A 16,056-nucleotide genomic window follows, 5' to 3' on the forward strand; every position below is an offset into this window, starting at 1 on the left:
CTTTCATATAACAAGCTTCAAAATATGACATGTAACAGATTTATGTTGTTTGAATAACTCCATTTGAAAGAATCAGGCTGATTTCAGTCATTCAGAGATTAATTTTTTTTTGTTTGTGGCCACCTGCACAACTTGTGTCTTTCAATGGGTTGTGTCCTCATCTGGATCTTAGTGAATGACTCATTTCTGTTTGATGTATTTATTCTGCATCTTGTATCTTCTGAAAACACATATTTAATAGAAATTGTGTATACTTTAGTTCTGATGTTTGTTTTAAAAATGCAGGCTAAGCTACAAATGATATATTCCTGAAGATGAAAAAAAAAAAAAAAAGTCAACCATAGGAATGGCAAATGCAGCCATGTGAAAAACAGAAATTTTGCACTGTCAGTTGGGACTGCAGAATACCAACTATGAAGCAATTTGAAGGTACTTACCTAAAACTATCCTTCTGTGATTAAGCTGTGTAAGACTGGCTGAGAGAATGAGTCATGTTATTTCATGGGATGCTTGACAAAACACATTTGAAATACTTTTGTCTCTCCCAATGTCAGTCTTTATGAACATGCCAAAATAAACATGATCGTGTTCAACTGTCATTCATTTCTCCCACCCCAGCAGGAAGAACTCCTGGAAATATTTTAGGACGTTATAGTATGGAAGTTGCTTCTGAGTTTGCCCAGCTTTTAGAGTTTATTACTAACATGCAAGGTTTGCCAAGAAGGAACAGGATTTTATTTCTGTGGTTTCGCAAGTGTTTTGGTGAGGGCAGTAAGCCAAGAGAGAAACTGGTGATTCCAGCACACAGCAATCCTACTTAATTGCTGTGAGAAAGGCTTCTAGAAAACTCTTAATTGTATCACTGTTTGTATAAGTTTCAGTCATTTAAAGACAGTATCTAAAAATACCAGAAAACCTAACTAGTGGAAATACACTATCAATCACAACTTAAATGACCAAGAATGGTAAGCAACTGGCAGCCAGATCCTTTGTAAGCCACTTCTTTATCTACAGGATTACCAACAATTACAAAGACAGGTTATATTTCTTTGGAAACACAGCGCTTTCTAGAAGCCAATCTTTTATCAAGTTTATACCATGTATTAACAGCCACTCTTAATGGGTTCATAATTACGTAGGAGAAACAGTTAGACTAAATTGTGAGAAGCCAGGTCTTTTTCTTCTTATAGCAAGGCAATCCAGCTTAATTGTGGTCTTCATCAGCAGGAAATACCTCTGATAATCAAAGCAGTGGAGTTATACATTCTGCATACAAATCAAGGTATGTAAAATACTGCATAATTAGCAATCTGTCTACCTGATGTTACAATTGGCATTCTTGACTCAAGACAGGCTCGGTTCTGTGCAGAATTCCCTTTCCTACAGATAGTACGTGTACTTATAAGAGGCCTCAAGCCCTTGTTTTGTGCTCTGGAAAGCTGTACTTTGCCATTCCAGTCTTGAACCAGCAGGGTAACTGCAAAAGCAGAGCATGCATTCTCCTCTCAGTATTAACTGAATTGATTCTTCATCTTCTCACTGACAGTAGCTAATATCTACTCCTGTCTAGATGCGGCATGCAGGGGATAAACTACCTTTTTCACCAGTGGCTTAACTGCTTCCCTTCTTTTAAACCAGCTTCCTCTACCACTGCTAAGACCTATTCTCTGATTTCTTGCACCTCTCACTGCTTTTCTTCACTCTGTGTCATCCTTTTTTGCCAAGGTTCCTTTTGTTGTCTTGCTCATTTCTGGATCCAAATAGGCCACAGAGTCGAAAATTTTTCCAAATGAGAAAAAATTAGAAAGTAAAAACAGGAGAACTACAATCTCCCCTACAAGTTTGACAGTGGAATAAGGAAATAATTGAAATACCAGCAATGTTCCTAATGTGTTAGGAACCTACTTTTATCTGCAAGATGTTCTGCTCTCTTTGCTCCATTAGCACTGAAAATAGGAGACAAGAAAAAAATTCTAGCGATAGTTCCAGTTAGACTGAAGCAGGTGAATCTGAAGCGTTAAGAACTGGTTAAGTACAGATGAAATGTAAATTGCATCACTTTGAACTCCAAGAGCAGGCAAACAGCTTCGATGTGAAATTCTGATAAAACTTTGGCACGTCTTGGCCTCCCTTAAACCGTAATTGCCACATGAGTTTGGAAATTTACAATTTACTTAGAAATGAACACATTAATAGCAGCATGTTTCTTCTACTGATGACCAAGAAACACACTGAACTGTTTTTCAGATTTTGACTTGTATACCATTAAAATTTTTTAGGAGCTGCAGCCTCTTTTATAAGAATCCAGGCTGACTGATAAAAATTGCTCTCAGCTGTTTTTTACAGTTCCTTGAAATCCTACAGGAATGCCAAGGGATTTGCTGACTACAAGTAGAACACTGCTCCAGATCACTGCCCTGCAGTTTTGTAGCTTCTATGGAAAGATTCTACTGAATTATAGTAATCACATTACACTACTGCAGCTACTCAAGCTTCCTCTAACCCTCTAAGTACTAGTGTACTGCTCATCAGATGGCTACTTCAGATCCTCAGTATGGAAATTTATGGTAAATTTCGTGTAAGGTCCACCTCTAAGCAGGGGTCATCAACTCAATGCTGAGTTGTGATAGTTGCACTTCAGACTCTGCTGAACTGAGCATGTTTGCATTGTATTGCAACTGCATGGTGCTTCAGATAAAATGGGTGCACGATAGTCACAGGAAACTGATATTAAGACATACAATTCAGATTATTTGGATTTAGATTACTTGTTTTCTGAGTATCTTCTAAGCACATAGAATGCAAGCTCGCAAAAATCCTTGTGTTCTGAAACGTAGCTTATTCCAGATCTCGAGCAGCTACTGTGAATATTGTCCACTGTTAAAAACACTGGGGTTTAGTTTGCTATGTTTAGGTTTGGGGTTTTTTTTTTTGGTTTGGTTTTTTACACAGAAGGGATGCAAGAAAATTGCAAAAAACACAGAAGTGCTCTTGCATGATACATATTCCAGAACTGGACAGTATAATTACACAAATGAGTGTTACTTAGCAGTACAGTTGCACGGGCTTTTGAATTCCTTCAGGAGAAGGAACCCACATAGTACGCTGATATTTAAAGACAGAAAACGGGATAATACACCACCTCTGGTATGCCGATGATGTGTATACAGTAACACTGCTCAGCCGAACACACTGCAGATAATAGCACACAATCACTTCTGATGTACAAGAACAGCAACGGATCCCTTTGACTACATTTCAGAAAAAACACTGAAGTGGTTTGTTGTACATGTAGCATCACAAACATGCAATGTTATATTTCTGCCATCTTTTGGAGTTGACAAGTTTCAGCAGATCTTGAGAAATCAGGTAAGCTCCAAGTAGATTCATGTTTAAGGCCTGGTGTTTAGAATGTGCAGCTGTAACTGCAGGTAATGAATGCTCCTGCAGCAGAAATTCTGTAAGGTATGTCCAGGACTAAAAAGAAATGAAACGAAGCAATTTTGATACCTGAATTTAAAGGGGAAATAAACTACTACGAAACATTTCTAAGAAAGAGTTTTCTATTTTTACCTTGAATAAACACTTTTATTCCAGTGTTTAATTAGCTTTATGGCCACTCTCTTGGAAATGAAATGTCAATCAAGTAAATAGTTCACATTTTCAAAACAAGCACTTACCAGGATATATCTTAGTGATTGTGCTAAACCTGGCAATTTTGCTATAATCATACTTTCCTTCTTTCATCTACATAACAAATTACCCCCTACCATACAGCTTTCATTCTTCTCTTTTCTTCAAACACAACTGTTGTTATCATGCTGGATTTTAACAAGTTCACATGCTTAAACATATTCTTCTATAAAAAAATTATCAGGTCACACACCAACATGGAAACTGTAAAAATAGTAATAAAATTGTTGTAATCCTTACAGACTATCATCCTGCTAAGTCAACAACCTCTGAAAATTGTTAAGGATGGAGGGCTATACATAGCTCTTGGCCAACCTAGTGCAATTCCGTTGACTTCAAAAGGAATGCATCCGCCCTGTGAGTTTACTTTTGAATAAAAGCTTCCTTGGAAGGTTAATGGAAATTAAGCTTTCAATCTATTCTAGATTTTCAAAAGGGACAATTTATCCTTTATCACTGGGCAAAAATGAATTTTCCAAGGTATTAATGAATTTCTGTCTCATCCATGCTTTGAAGTTCCGATACCATTCTATAAGCTTTTTCCTCCTTTGAATCTTTTCTTGTAAGCTCATTTTTTTTTCTTTCTCTAGAACAGCAGGAAGCTCTTTCCAGTTTTTAATAAAGATAAATGGAGCCCCCATGGTTTTTAATAATTGTAATGGAGCACTGTGGTACACTGATGAATTTCCACAATCACCCGATGTCATTACATCTTCTATAACAGGTAGAGATCCATATGAACAAGCTTCATAAATTCTGTAGCATTCTGTATTTATTCCCACTGGGCACAATGTCAAATCACTCTGCAGCAAGGCATCTTGATAGTTTTTGAAACTTTCATTTGTTTCTTGAGGCTGCCACCTAGGAAAGTAAAAGGGTTGAAAATTAATATTTTTCCCACAGGCACTGCAATGAGAGATATGTTTTAATGTCAATTACTTATAAAACTGAAAATGCTGTCAATGTAGGGATTTTATATTACACAGACAATCAATGGGGTTTTACTTCTAGTCTTAACTATTCTTAAAGAGTTTTCTAAAAATTTATTGAAAATGTCACTGTTAAAAATAGATTGTAACACTTTTTAGATATGGTCCTTTTAGGAAATTATTAATACTTACAAGTTTAAGATGCAAATTGAAACACCATTTTAAATCTCCAAGATTTGGATGATGCATATGTCAATTTACTTCACAGCACAGTTCAGACATAAGACATTCAGGGAGACACTCAATGGACTTTTTCATGATTTTTTTTTTTTTGCCTCAAATACTTTAAATCAGTAGAGGTTTGCTCTTCAAAAGAAAGGATGCAAAGGAATCCATTAACCTGAATCTATCTGCCTGAAATGCCTCAGAATGTCTGTGAGATAAAAGTTTATGTCACAGATACAATCCATCTCCTGAAATTCTTCATCAGGGCAGCTGAGGTCTTCCTAAGCACAGCTGTGCCCGCTGTCAAGTATTTTACAGGTGTTGCTTGGCAAAATTAAGAAAAAACAATCACAATCCTATTCCTGCTAATCAAAAGATCTGTTCTGCCTACTTGAAATAAAAAGCCATGCTGTACAAATTAAATCCACTCTTTGGTATGGAACACAACAAAATACAGCTTTTTCTTCTATTAAGACATTAATATACCCTAGGTGCAAGACAAGTACTTCTTCTTCCATCATAATCAAATGTATATAAAAGAAAAAACAGACGGTCTTTATATACAGTATATTGTAGAAATTCTATTTAAAATACATATGTATTTTAAAATGTGCTTTATGTAAAATATAGCAACAGAAAGGCTGTTATATTATGAAGACCTACACAAAGGGTCTCAGCAATGTTGTCTGGTTTAATTATGACTGGTTACCTTTATTTGTATTATTTTTTAACACTCAAGAAAGGATTGGTAATAATGAACCAGGCAAGTCTGAATATTTTCATGAGGTAAATCAAAGTCTTACTGTTCTCTGGCTGCAATCCAGCAAAGTTTGTCAAGCCCATCCTGTTTCAGAATTTCCATTAGGTTTTCCCTAGAAGAGTTCTTATAAACTGTTCCTAAGAAATTACACAGATATGATCTTGGATCGCGTAGCATCGACCAGCTGGGTTCTACAACTGGAAAATTTCTGTAGCTGTAAAAACAACATATACATTACACAAGTATACTTTTTATGTCCAAGAAAACACATTTTGCACCATTTCATCTTTACTGCAGCAGATTCCAAAACTAAAACCACCTACTTGTTGCCAATCCACATCTATAAACACAGACAAACCCACAAGCAAACCAGTGCAAGCCCCGTCCTAAAAGTTGGATTTCCTTTGCCCCTACCACTCTCCGAAGAGACTTTCCAAAATATTTATGTCTTTATATTTATATATATTTATCTTTATTTTATTTATGTCTTTATATTTATATATATTTATAGCAGAGACATAATTTGTGCATATTAGAAAACATCTTTGAGAAACATGCTTTTTCAAAAGCAGCTGTTGTTGATGCAACCGCTAGTATTAACTGAAATGGCCAGGTTAATGGTAATGATGGAGTTCATGTCTCAGCTACCTTAAATTTCTGGGCATGCTTATGAACTGAAATTACCATTGGTAACCTCTCAAAGGAAAATCTCACTTCTGTCCTAAAGAGCGTGTCATACAAGCTATTTAACTGGTCTTTTGGGACTCAACAAAACAAATGCAAAGTCCTGTGATTCAATGTAAACTGAACGCCATCCCTTTAGAAAGGTTTTTGCCACATCAGGCATTTTTCTTCTTTTGACTGATTCCTCAAATCTTATTACATCCCTTATTTTGGTCAGCATGACAGGCATTGAAACACTGCTTCAGCTGAAGGACCAGCACTAACTTTTTCATTACATAAAGGTAGCATTTTTTCTGGAACAGATGGATGTCTGCTCCTTTGCAGTCTCAAGTTAAGACAGATATTCCTTCTAATATTATTAATTTTGATGGATCACTATTCTTCTACTTCCCTGTCGTTCAGGGGTTTTTTTTGTAAGAAAAGCGATACCCTGATCTCAATTCTTTACTGGTTTCAAATGCAGTCTCTGCTTTTAATTCAGTGATTTCTTCATTGCCATTAATGCTTCTGAAGACATACTCAATTTCTTCAACTTCCCAAATTTTGATGGAACAGCCCCTTCCTCGTTCTTCTGCATGATGAATGTTAATTCACTTACTTTCAGAAAACCATTTTTTCTTTATGCCAAATATTTTGAGAGCTGTAACATGAGGTAAAAAAAGTGCCACCAGTACCATCCCCTTCCTTTCCTAAACAAGCAGTGGTTGGAACTTGATTATATAAAAACCTTTTAAGTCCCGTGTTGCTGGTACATATTACATCAGCAGTTATGGTAAACCTCAAGAGCAAATCTACTGAAGAAAAACATAAATAAACAGAAAACCCCACCAGACATGGGTGCTTTTTTTTTTTTTTTAAAGCTCCCTAAATCCTAGCATTATTCTCCTGTTATCACTTTTATTGCTAAATGTAGTTTCCAAAGATTCCAAAGCTCAATTTAGAAAATCATTAATAGGATCATGTTCTACAATTTATTTACTATGACTTTTTGGGGTATCAGCAGTAACATTCAGACATATTTTCCATACCTCATGCATAACAATTAAGTTTCAATTGTAATTTGTGTCTATAGCACTTACGTAGCTACTCCTAAAGGCCACTGGAAAATATCTTCTTCATTTACCAATGCGTAGTCATAAGTAACAAAGAGTAGATTTACAAATCCTCCATTTCTTTTCAGGTATGGTTGAATCCACTCATTGTTGCACTGCTCATTCCCAAGCAGCACAACCACCACATGCTGTATTTTGCGAGTCTGAATTAATGTTTGTGCGTAATGCAACCACTGAGTGGCGTACGTGATCTTTGCTTTTTCTCTTCCATTCAGAACTAGCACAACATTTTCAGCTTCAACTGAGAAGTAGCCAGGAACTACAGATGGACCAGTGATGAAGCTGTGAAAACCAAAATAAAACAGTAAACACCCTGAAGACAAATTATTGACATCCTTACTATACAGTCTCTACTCCAGAGATTTTTTTTCTTCAGTAAACACAATATACTGCAAAGTAACTGTGCAACTGTAACCATTTCTGTTGTCAGTTATTTAGAACTTGACACAGGAATAAAGCTGCCTTTCTCTTTATTCAGGAAAAAGAGGATTGATACTTAAATGAAAATAAGGTATTTTGTCAACAAAACAGAATTACTACCATATCCAAACCTCAAAATGTGGGTAAATTGATTAACTTCAAAAAAAGTATGTACATTGATGTTCACTGAAGGTCAAACATTTTCCTAATTTCAGTAACAACCAATGAATACTGTAAACCAGGTATCATTATGAGGGACAGTTAGCTGGTCTGGCATACTACATTAATTTTGGCTAAATGAAGGTTAAACTAAAAAAACACTGCGTCATCTGATACTGAGTAGAATCTATAACACAAGAGGTACCTATCTAAATGTAAACTTAACATTGCTTGTGTGACCCTGGTCAAACTTGAGGCTCTGATACAATCTAGTAAGCACAAACATTTTAGGTAGGAAATTGCATTTCTAGATCTTGCACAATGTATTTAACTGCTAATTTAACAATCAGGTAACTGCTGTGTTCAGAGACTGACTGAACTCAAAGGATGAGCGATTACACAGCTTGGGGAAGACTGGAAAGGAAAACAAATCTAGCAATTTTTTTTTTTCCTCAAGTCAATTAAGTGTTAGTTTTTGAGGTCTGCTGCATTATTACAGTTTCTCAGCTACCAGCAAAACCTAATTTAGAGTGAGCATGAGTTTTAACTAATTTAGAATGACCATGACTTTTAACTCACAAAGTGCCAAGCTGACAGCCAGTTTCAGTTCAAGTGTGCTTAGGAAAAGAAAATTCACAAGCAAAAAGCAAAAGCAAAAGCTCTAAGAGCTACTCCAGTGAGGTTATCTGAAGCAGACTGACCTTTGGCAAGCATATTGTAAACCTGAGTTAAACTGACACGCTGCTGGCTTGGTGGGAGTGGCATATTTTGGAGCCAAGACCTATGAGACTCATGATTTGGAATCAGGACTTCTAATATATTAAATGTAAGTCAGGTCAAGACTTAAACCCAAACTTTTAACAGACAATGAAAAACAACTCCACTCAGTTTAACAGATAATGAGAAAAGAATCACTGGGATTCATAAGAGAAAACACCTTGAGCATCACAATGACTAAAATAGTGAAGAGGATATATTAAATATCATCAATATATGAAAAACCAAATATATGAAAAAACTACAGAACTGGAGGGACAACAGTTTAAAAAGAGTTTAAAAGGGGGTGACAAAGCCATAGTAGGAAAGATTCCAACAGCTAGCTCATTCTCTTCAGCAAGAAATACAAGGTGAAACACCACAAGCATTATACTGAATGGAGAATTTGGACCTGGATGGCATTCACTTGAGAGTTCTGAAGGAACACAAACACAAAATTGCAGAACTGCTGGCAAAGGTGTGCAGCTGTCATTATGAAGAGACACTATGCCTTATAAGAAGGGGTCTGCCAGCATCACTCATCACTCCCATCTACAAAAACAGCTTGAGAGGACTCTGGAACAGACCAATCAGTATGAATTCCCTCTCTGGAACAGTCTGTAATAAATAGTAAGATCACTGGGTATTATCAAAAGGTATGATCACTGATCACACACATGGATAAACAGTGTTGGAAATGAGTGCTCCTGTCTCACTAATCTGATGGAGATCTAAGAGTATGTCAATAAGAATACGGACAAAGGGGATCCAGTAGAATAGTGTATTTGGATTTTCAAAGAGCTTCACCAAAGGCTGTTAAGGGAACTAAATTGCCACAAGCTATCCTTGGTGGAATCCTTTGGCAGGTAAAGAAATCTTTGCTGATTAACTTTGTTGACCAGCATGCTTTCATTCTGGCATCAATCAAGGTGGTTGCAATATGCATAAGGAGGACAGAAGAACGAGATTTAAGAACTGATGAACAACTGAGGTTCACAGAGACTGGGGAAAGGCAGCACTGAATATTTATAAAATAGAGAGGGTGTGACTCTCAGTGGAACATAAATTTATTAATGTTCTTAACGGTAAGAAGTTTGGCACTACCTGCTCTACATCATCCTCCTAGATGATGGGAGGGAAGGATGTGAATTGCTTCAGGCCAAGGAAAGTGCAAAACCCTTGCTTTCCTACTTCTTGTACGAATATGCCAACATGCCACTAAAATCCACAGCTATGAAGTTCCTTCTCCACTCGTGTTTTTAAATGAATGTCCCTGCACTTCATGCAGAAGTGATACTTTTAGTATTCTTTAGGCAACTTCTTTGGTAGAAACTTGAAGCCATCACAGATCTGTATTACTCTTCATCATATATGTATATGAAATGGGCTTACTCATGCATCTGTGTTCAAGATATTTTGGCATTTTTGCACCTTTAGCTTTGACATTCTTTAAAACCATTCACCAGAGCTCTGTTTTAACAATCATCACACTTGCCACAAACAACTGCACAGTAGTACATATCCTCCATGTCACCTCAGTTAGTTCCTTCTAGCCTCATGTAGTAATCATATGGAGATAAATTACCTTAGCCAAGCAATAAAGCCAACAATTCTAGAAAACTTTATAACCAGTGAGCAGCCAAAATCATGTCCTAGATCTTCCACACAAAAAAAATACAAAATAACATTTCCAATTTGAGTAAAAAGTAGAACTTCATCTATTTATTTCAGGATCCTAATATTTAAAATAACATATTAATGTATTTTCTATACTTTGAACAACTTCCTACTAGTTTGTCAAATTTTAACTTCTGTTATGCTGGTGCCAAACTTAAACTTTATCTTTTTATATGATCTAGCATCCAAGTTGAAGTTTAAATAAAGACTCTATTATCCCTGACTCCTCTAAACATAACCAGAAGATTTTTAAATGCTAATACAGAAGCCTTTCTTCGAGAGATGAATACCCTAAGGAACAATGTGAGGTTATTGCTCATCTGAAACAGGTGCATCAGAGAGAAAATAACCATAATCAGTCAAGTGACAGCCTCATCAAGTGCAGCAAATTATTTTCACATTAGAAACATGAAAAGCGAGGGTTTGAAAAAAACCTTCGTGTCCACACCAAGAAGACAATCTATTTGGCAGAGTGTAATTGATTTCTATAGCTTCCAAGATTTTAATTCTGTAAACAAAAAAGGCTTTTCCCACCAAGACAACACTACAGGCACTGGTCCCTATTCAAAGAAAGTATTGTACCCTTTGTACAAATTCGTGAATGGAAAGCTCTATTGCTCTGTCAAGGAGACTACCAAGATTGCAGCAGCATCATTCATAGCCGATTCCCTAATCTTGTAGAATCAGGTTGTATATGCAAACAAGAAATATGGCTATTTTTTTTTAAAGAGTATGTAATTTTATCTATTTCTTTATATCTAAGACAGACCCGTTAATAATTGCTATGTTTAAATCAAGCCTACCTGTCTTTCTGGAAAACATTTTTTAATCCCTTATGAATGTGATATAGGCATTATTGGAAAGATTCTATGGCCTGGACCATGTACACAGTCAGGTACACAGATAAACAGTTCAAAGTGATAAAAACCTTCTGTGATCACTTTAAAAAAACCCTTTAAATTCAGAGTCACGTATTTACTTCAAACATTATCTGCAAATTTCAACTATAAGCCTGTCTTATTGCGAGAGGAAAAAACACCTTTCTGACACAAAGTATTTTTCAAAGTTAAATTGACTTTAGCACATAATTCATGGTTTAAAAGAAAACTTTTTTAACAGATGGGTCTTGGTGCAAGTGACTAAATATTGTAGAAGACCTACTACTGCAGACTGGCAAACTGGCTGAATAGAAGAAAAGTCCTTCACCTTTCACTGTATCTTTACAGAAAGTGTTAAAAATGGTATTAAACAGGACCTTAAAGAAAAGTTCTGTATCAGCCACTAAATAATATAAAATCTTTGACAACAGTCTTAAAACATTCATAATCAAAGATGAAAATCCATTTTTAAATCAAGCAATGCTTCAAGAGTAACCTTCCTCTACATAAAAAATTTTACTTTGCAAATAAAATAGTTAACCAGATGCTAGATCTCACAAATTGCTTTTGTTACAAATAGAAACACATTATGGTTTCGCTACAATCCTATTTATCAATGAATGAGTGAAGTCCCTTTTCCCTGAATACAACAGAAAGCAAACAGCAGACATCTATCTGCCTCACAACACCACGCTTCTTTCAGTTAACTATGAGCCACAAACCCCAATTCTTACATGTTTCTCAGGGCTGTAGTTCACCCCCTTTCTGAGGTCTCTTTGGGGCCCTCCCTCTCAGCATTGGCAAACCTTTCCACATTTCTTTCAAACACATAAATCTTCAAAAAAAACCAGCAGATGAAATTGCTCCCTAGTTTTCTGGGTTTCAAACACGACATGTTTCTGCTAGAATTTGCTGGTTTTATCAAGGATGTCGCCATGAATAAATTTAAAGGTTCTCTGTGATAATTTTGAATGAGAAACTGTGTGCATATTCCAGAATTATCAAAACACAACAAAATTAAAGTATTTGCAACTGATATTAAAATAACTGCAACTTTGAGGCAGACAAAATAATGCAACCGTGCATCCTATCATGTTCATTAACCTTCCATTGCATCACGTGTTACAAGTTAATGCAACTGAAGTCAACATCATGCAGCTAGTACCTGAAATACATTTTTCCTGCTTTTTGGCTTCCTTCTCTCCACTGTGCAGTCACATCAGCTGGCTCAAGGTGCCCTCCAATAATATGTTGCCAAAGGTAAAGACCTACATAAATGAAGATACGATGTAGAATTTGAATGCACAGATCTTGCCTACTTTGCACTCAAGCAAATAAAAAAAAAGTACCTCTGGGAAATGAAAAAGCGTAAGTGTTAAGAACTCAGGAAAGAAATGTCAGCGCTTCCTATATAATATAGACAGTGCTTCCTAAATTCTATATGACTTCGAATCAGTTAAGATGAATTTTTCGTACATCAGGGCATTTAAAAAGATTGTTTGGCTGTCAGAATATCAGTAGATGAAGATATGGTATACCACTTCTGTTAGTATCTTTCTTAAAAATGCGCAAATATTAATCAGTATTTTAAGGACAAGCATACTTCTCCTAAGCTTTTGTGAAACATCAAATTTTTGTGATGGAATGCATCACCATGTACCATACCAATTCTACAATGCTACACAGAAGTTCAACTGAAGCTGGAAATTTTACATTTCCAAAGAAGTTAAAACAAGTATGCCTTCAGCAGTAGTTAAAAAAGCTTGAGAGGACCTTGGCCCCCAGTTTATGTAGACAGAAAACTCAGTGTCATCTGCAAGTTCACCAGTGGCAGCAGTACTGCAGTACAAAAAATGGCTTACTTCTCATTGTGAGATGCTTTATTTCACACAGTGTGACAAAACCAAATATTCTGGTTTAGCTAAATATGAGGCCTGCCCTTGTGTTGTATTGTAAGCTAGATTGGTATAAAAACTAAGTGTTTCTCTGCCATTTGAGCCATTTTCTTCCACAGATGTACAAAACTGCCTTGAAAAGAACCAACACAAAGTGGAGTCTAACTACATTTTTACTTGTATTAATTAAATCTGAGTAACAGCTACCACTTCCTTAATGTTCCTGATACCCATATTATTTAATCATACACACAAATTTTAGTCACTAAAGAAGCAAAGAAAAGTGCCGTATCAGAAAGGTTAAGTGATCAGCAGACATTGATTACATCTCCTTACCAATTGCTGCTTTGCCCCAAATCTGTACTCTAAGACTGGTTTGGTCTAGATGAGATCTTGCATTTTTTATCATCTTAAGATTAGCTTCATATTTCTGCTGAGAAGCAACCAGTTCGTTTTTCTCGTCCTCTTCCCATGGATTCCACTCCTCATTTCCCAAGGCAACATGATCTAAGAAACCCAAAAGCGGAATTTACATTAAAAAGAAGGGATTTACAACTTCAGAAAAATGACGGGTTTTCTTGAACTCCTCATTTCAAGCAGCACCTGACAACCCTCCCACCGCCTGACAGCCTCCCGCCGCCCCGCGCCCGGCGCAGCACCCCCTCCGCCGGGCCCGCGGCCCGGGGCCTTCCGACAAGGCCGCCGCCGGCGCAGGCCCAGCAGCGGCGAGCGGAGGCCCCGGCCCCGCTTTCCCTAAGGGGCTGCCTCCGGGCCAGCCCGCCGCGGCGCTCCCGAGCAGAGGGGCTGGGACACGCCGCGCTGCTCTGGGCCTGGCCCGGGCTGTGCAGACCGGGGACAACACCGGGGGGAGGCGGCGCGGAGCCGCTCCGCCCCGCCGGGGGCGCCGGGGCCTTCCCTGGCGCAGGCAGGAGCTGGCGATCCGGCCGCCCCCCATCAATCCGCCGCCCCCAGTCCCAGCCGCTGCGCCGCGGGTCGCGGCCAGGCCGGCCCGCCCCCGGCAGGGTCGCTCGGAGCGGCCCCGCCGCCGCTCTCACCTCGCGAGCCGCGGCGGTCCCGGTGCGGCGGGCGGGGGGCGGCCAGGCGGCGGGGCCGGAGGAAGACGGTGTAGGCCGCGTAGAGGGAGAAGAGGCCGTAAGCGACGATCAAGGCGGAGCACAGCCGCTTGCGAGAGCCCCGCATCCCGCCCGGCGCGGGCAGAGGCCCCGGCGGGGGGTGCCGTCAGGCGGCGGCGGCGGGAGGGGCCTGCGCCCGCGGCCCTGGGCTGCCTCCCCCGCTGTAGAGGCTTAGAGCCCGCGTACCACGGCCTGCCTCTGCCTCTGCCGCGGCAGCGCCCGCTGGGCATTGCTGTTACCGCCCCAGGCGCACGGTGAATGCATGAAGACGGCTGTCCCGTGGCGACCGAGAGCTCCCGGCCTTGTCCTTCCCCGCTGGTGCCGGCGCGGTGTGTCCGGGCGGTGCTGGGGCCTCCTGGCCGCTCGCCTTCGTGAGGGCCTCCAGCGGCTTTCGGAGGTGCAGAATCGGCACGCAGTAAGGTCGGTTCAGGAGCACCCAACACCTTCAGGCTGTCACACGGACATAAATACACGTCACCTTTGGCGTTTTATATATGCGGTGATGGCGTGGGCTGGAGCTCCTGCCATCCGTACCAGCGGCTTGGTGCTGGGCTGCGGGAGGAAGGGGGGTCCTGGCCAGCAGCCGCCTGCTGCAGGGCTGTGTGATGGAGCTGTGTGGTGGTGCTGTGTGGTGGTGCTGTGTGGTGGAGCTGTGTGGTGGTGCTGTGTGGTGGAGCTGTGTGGTGGTGCTGTGTGATGGAGCTGTGTGGTGGTGCTGTGTGGTGGTGCTGTGTGATGGAGCTGTGTGATGGAGCTGTGTGATGGAGCTGTGTGATGGAGCTGTGTGCTGGTGCTGTGTGCTGGTGCTGTGTGATGGAGCTCTGTAGCTGGGCTGTTAGCCGGTAGGTGACCAGCACTGTCAAGCCATGGAAGTTTTACGTAACGGGGAAAGCTGTGGGCCGACCAAGCGGAGTTGTGTTGCGTAGTAAGACAGTTGAAGGTCTTGGTAGGCTATCCATGAGTCCTTTCTCAGGGTAGATGTTAGAACTTATGTGAAGCCTCTACCAGCCTGTTCTCAAACACCATGATCCTAATGGTAGCCAAAAGCACAATGACCTTCACCAACCTGGAGGAGAGAGGGAGTCTAAAACTCTACAGATTATAACACAACGTACAAGCCTGCAGCCTGCTCTAAATCCGAGTGTTTTTTTCTTGGATCAATTTTTACCCTTAGCAACGCTAAACTTTGCTCTGCCTCTGACCTAAGAGTTATTTGATGGACCTCTGCTTGCTCCAAAGTAAAATGTAACTAGTTGCCTTAGCACACCTTCTGAAACAAGCTTAAAGTCAGCCCACTGGCAAATTGTAAATCCAATTTAATGACTTCCTACAGTCACTGAACTACAAATTTGATGACCCACAGTGGCAGCAACGAGTCCTTTAGTTTGACATCCCTTTCTGATTGTCTGCATTAGCCTGAGTCACCACTTTCTTCCAGCTCAGGTCTTAATCCTAAATGTGACCCTGATTTCACAGAACCATAGAATTATAGAATGGTTCGGATTGGAGAGTTGGAAGGGACCATTAAGGATCTAGTCCAACCCCCTGCTGTGGGCAGGGACATGATTTGCTAGACCATGTTGCTCAAAGCCCCATCCAACCTGGCCTTGAACACTTCCAGGGATGGGCCATCCACAACTTCTCTGGGCAACCTGTTCCAGTGTCTCACCACCATCACTGTAAAAATTTCCTTCCTTATGTCCAATATCAGTTTAAAACCATTGCCCCTTGGCCT

General features: G+C 39.7%; 1 protein-coding gene across 3 annotated transcripts; it reads right to left on the minus strand.

Annotated features, from left to right (window-relative positions):
* Positions 1–712: 712 nt before the first annotated feature.
* Positions 713–14,966, minus strand: RXYLT1 (ribitol xylosyltransferase 1). 3 transcript variants are annotated; one of them, XM_037389719.1, is made up of 6 exons: positions 14,244–14,966; positions 13,525–13,695; positions 12,459–12,561; positions 7,371–7,685; positions 5,651–5,821; positions 713–4,554 (listed from the first exon to the last, which is right to left on the minus strand). In XM_037389719.1, exons 1-6 carry the CDS (start codon positions 14,386–14,388, stop codon positions 4,137–4,139), a joined length of 1,323 nt encoding a protein of 440 aa, XP_037245616.1. In that variant the 5' UTR covers positions 14,389–14,966; the 3' UTR covers positions 713–4,136. The 3 variants fall into 3 exon arrangements, with proteins under 3 accessions (XP_037245616.1, XP_037245615.1, XP_037245617.1); XM_037389718.1 differs by lacking the exon at positions 14,244–14,966 and adding an exon at positions 13,792–14,158; XM_037389720.1 differs by lacking the exons at positions 7,371–7,685; positions 12,459–12,561; positions 13,525–13,695; positions 14,244–14,966 and adding an exon at positions 7,019–7,082.
* Positions 14,967–16,056: the final 1,090 nt, after the last annotated feature.

Source organism: Falco rusticolus, chromosome 5, assembly GCF_015220075.1.
Source record: "Falco rusticolus isolate bFalRus1 chromosome 5, bFalRus1.pri, whole genome shotgun sequence".
Lineage (NCBI taxonomy): Eukaryota > Metazoa > Chordata > Aves > Falconiformes > Falconidae > Falco > Falco rusticolus.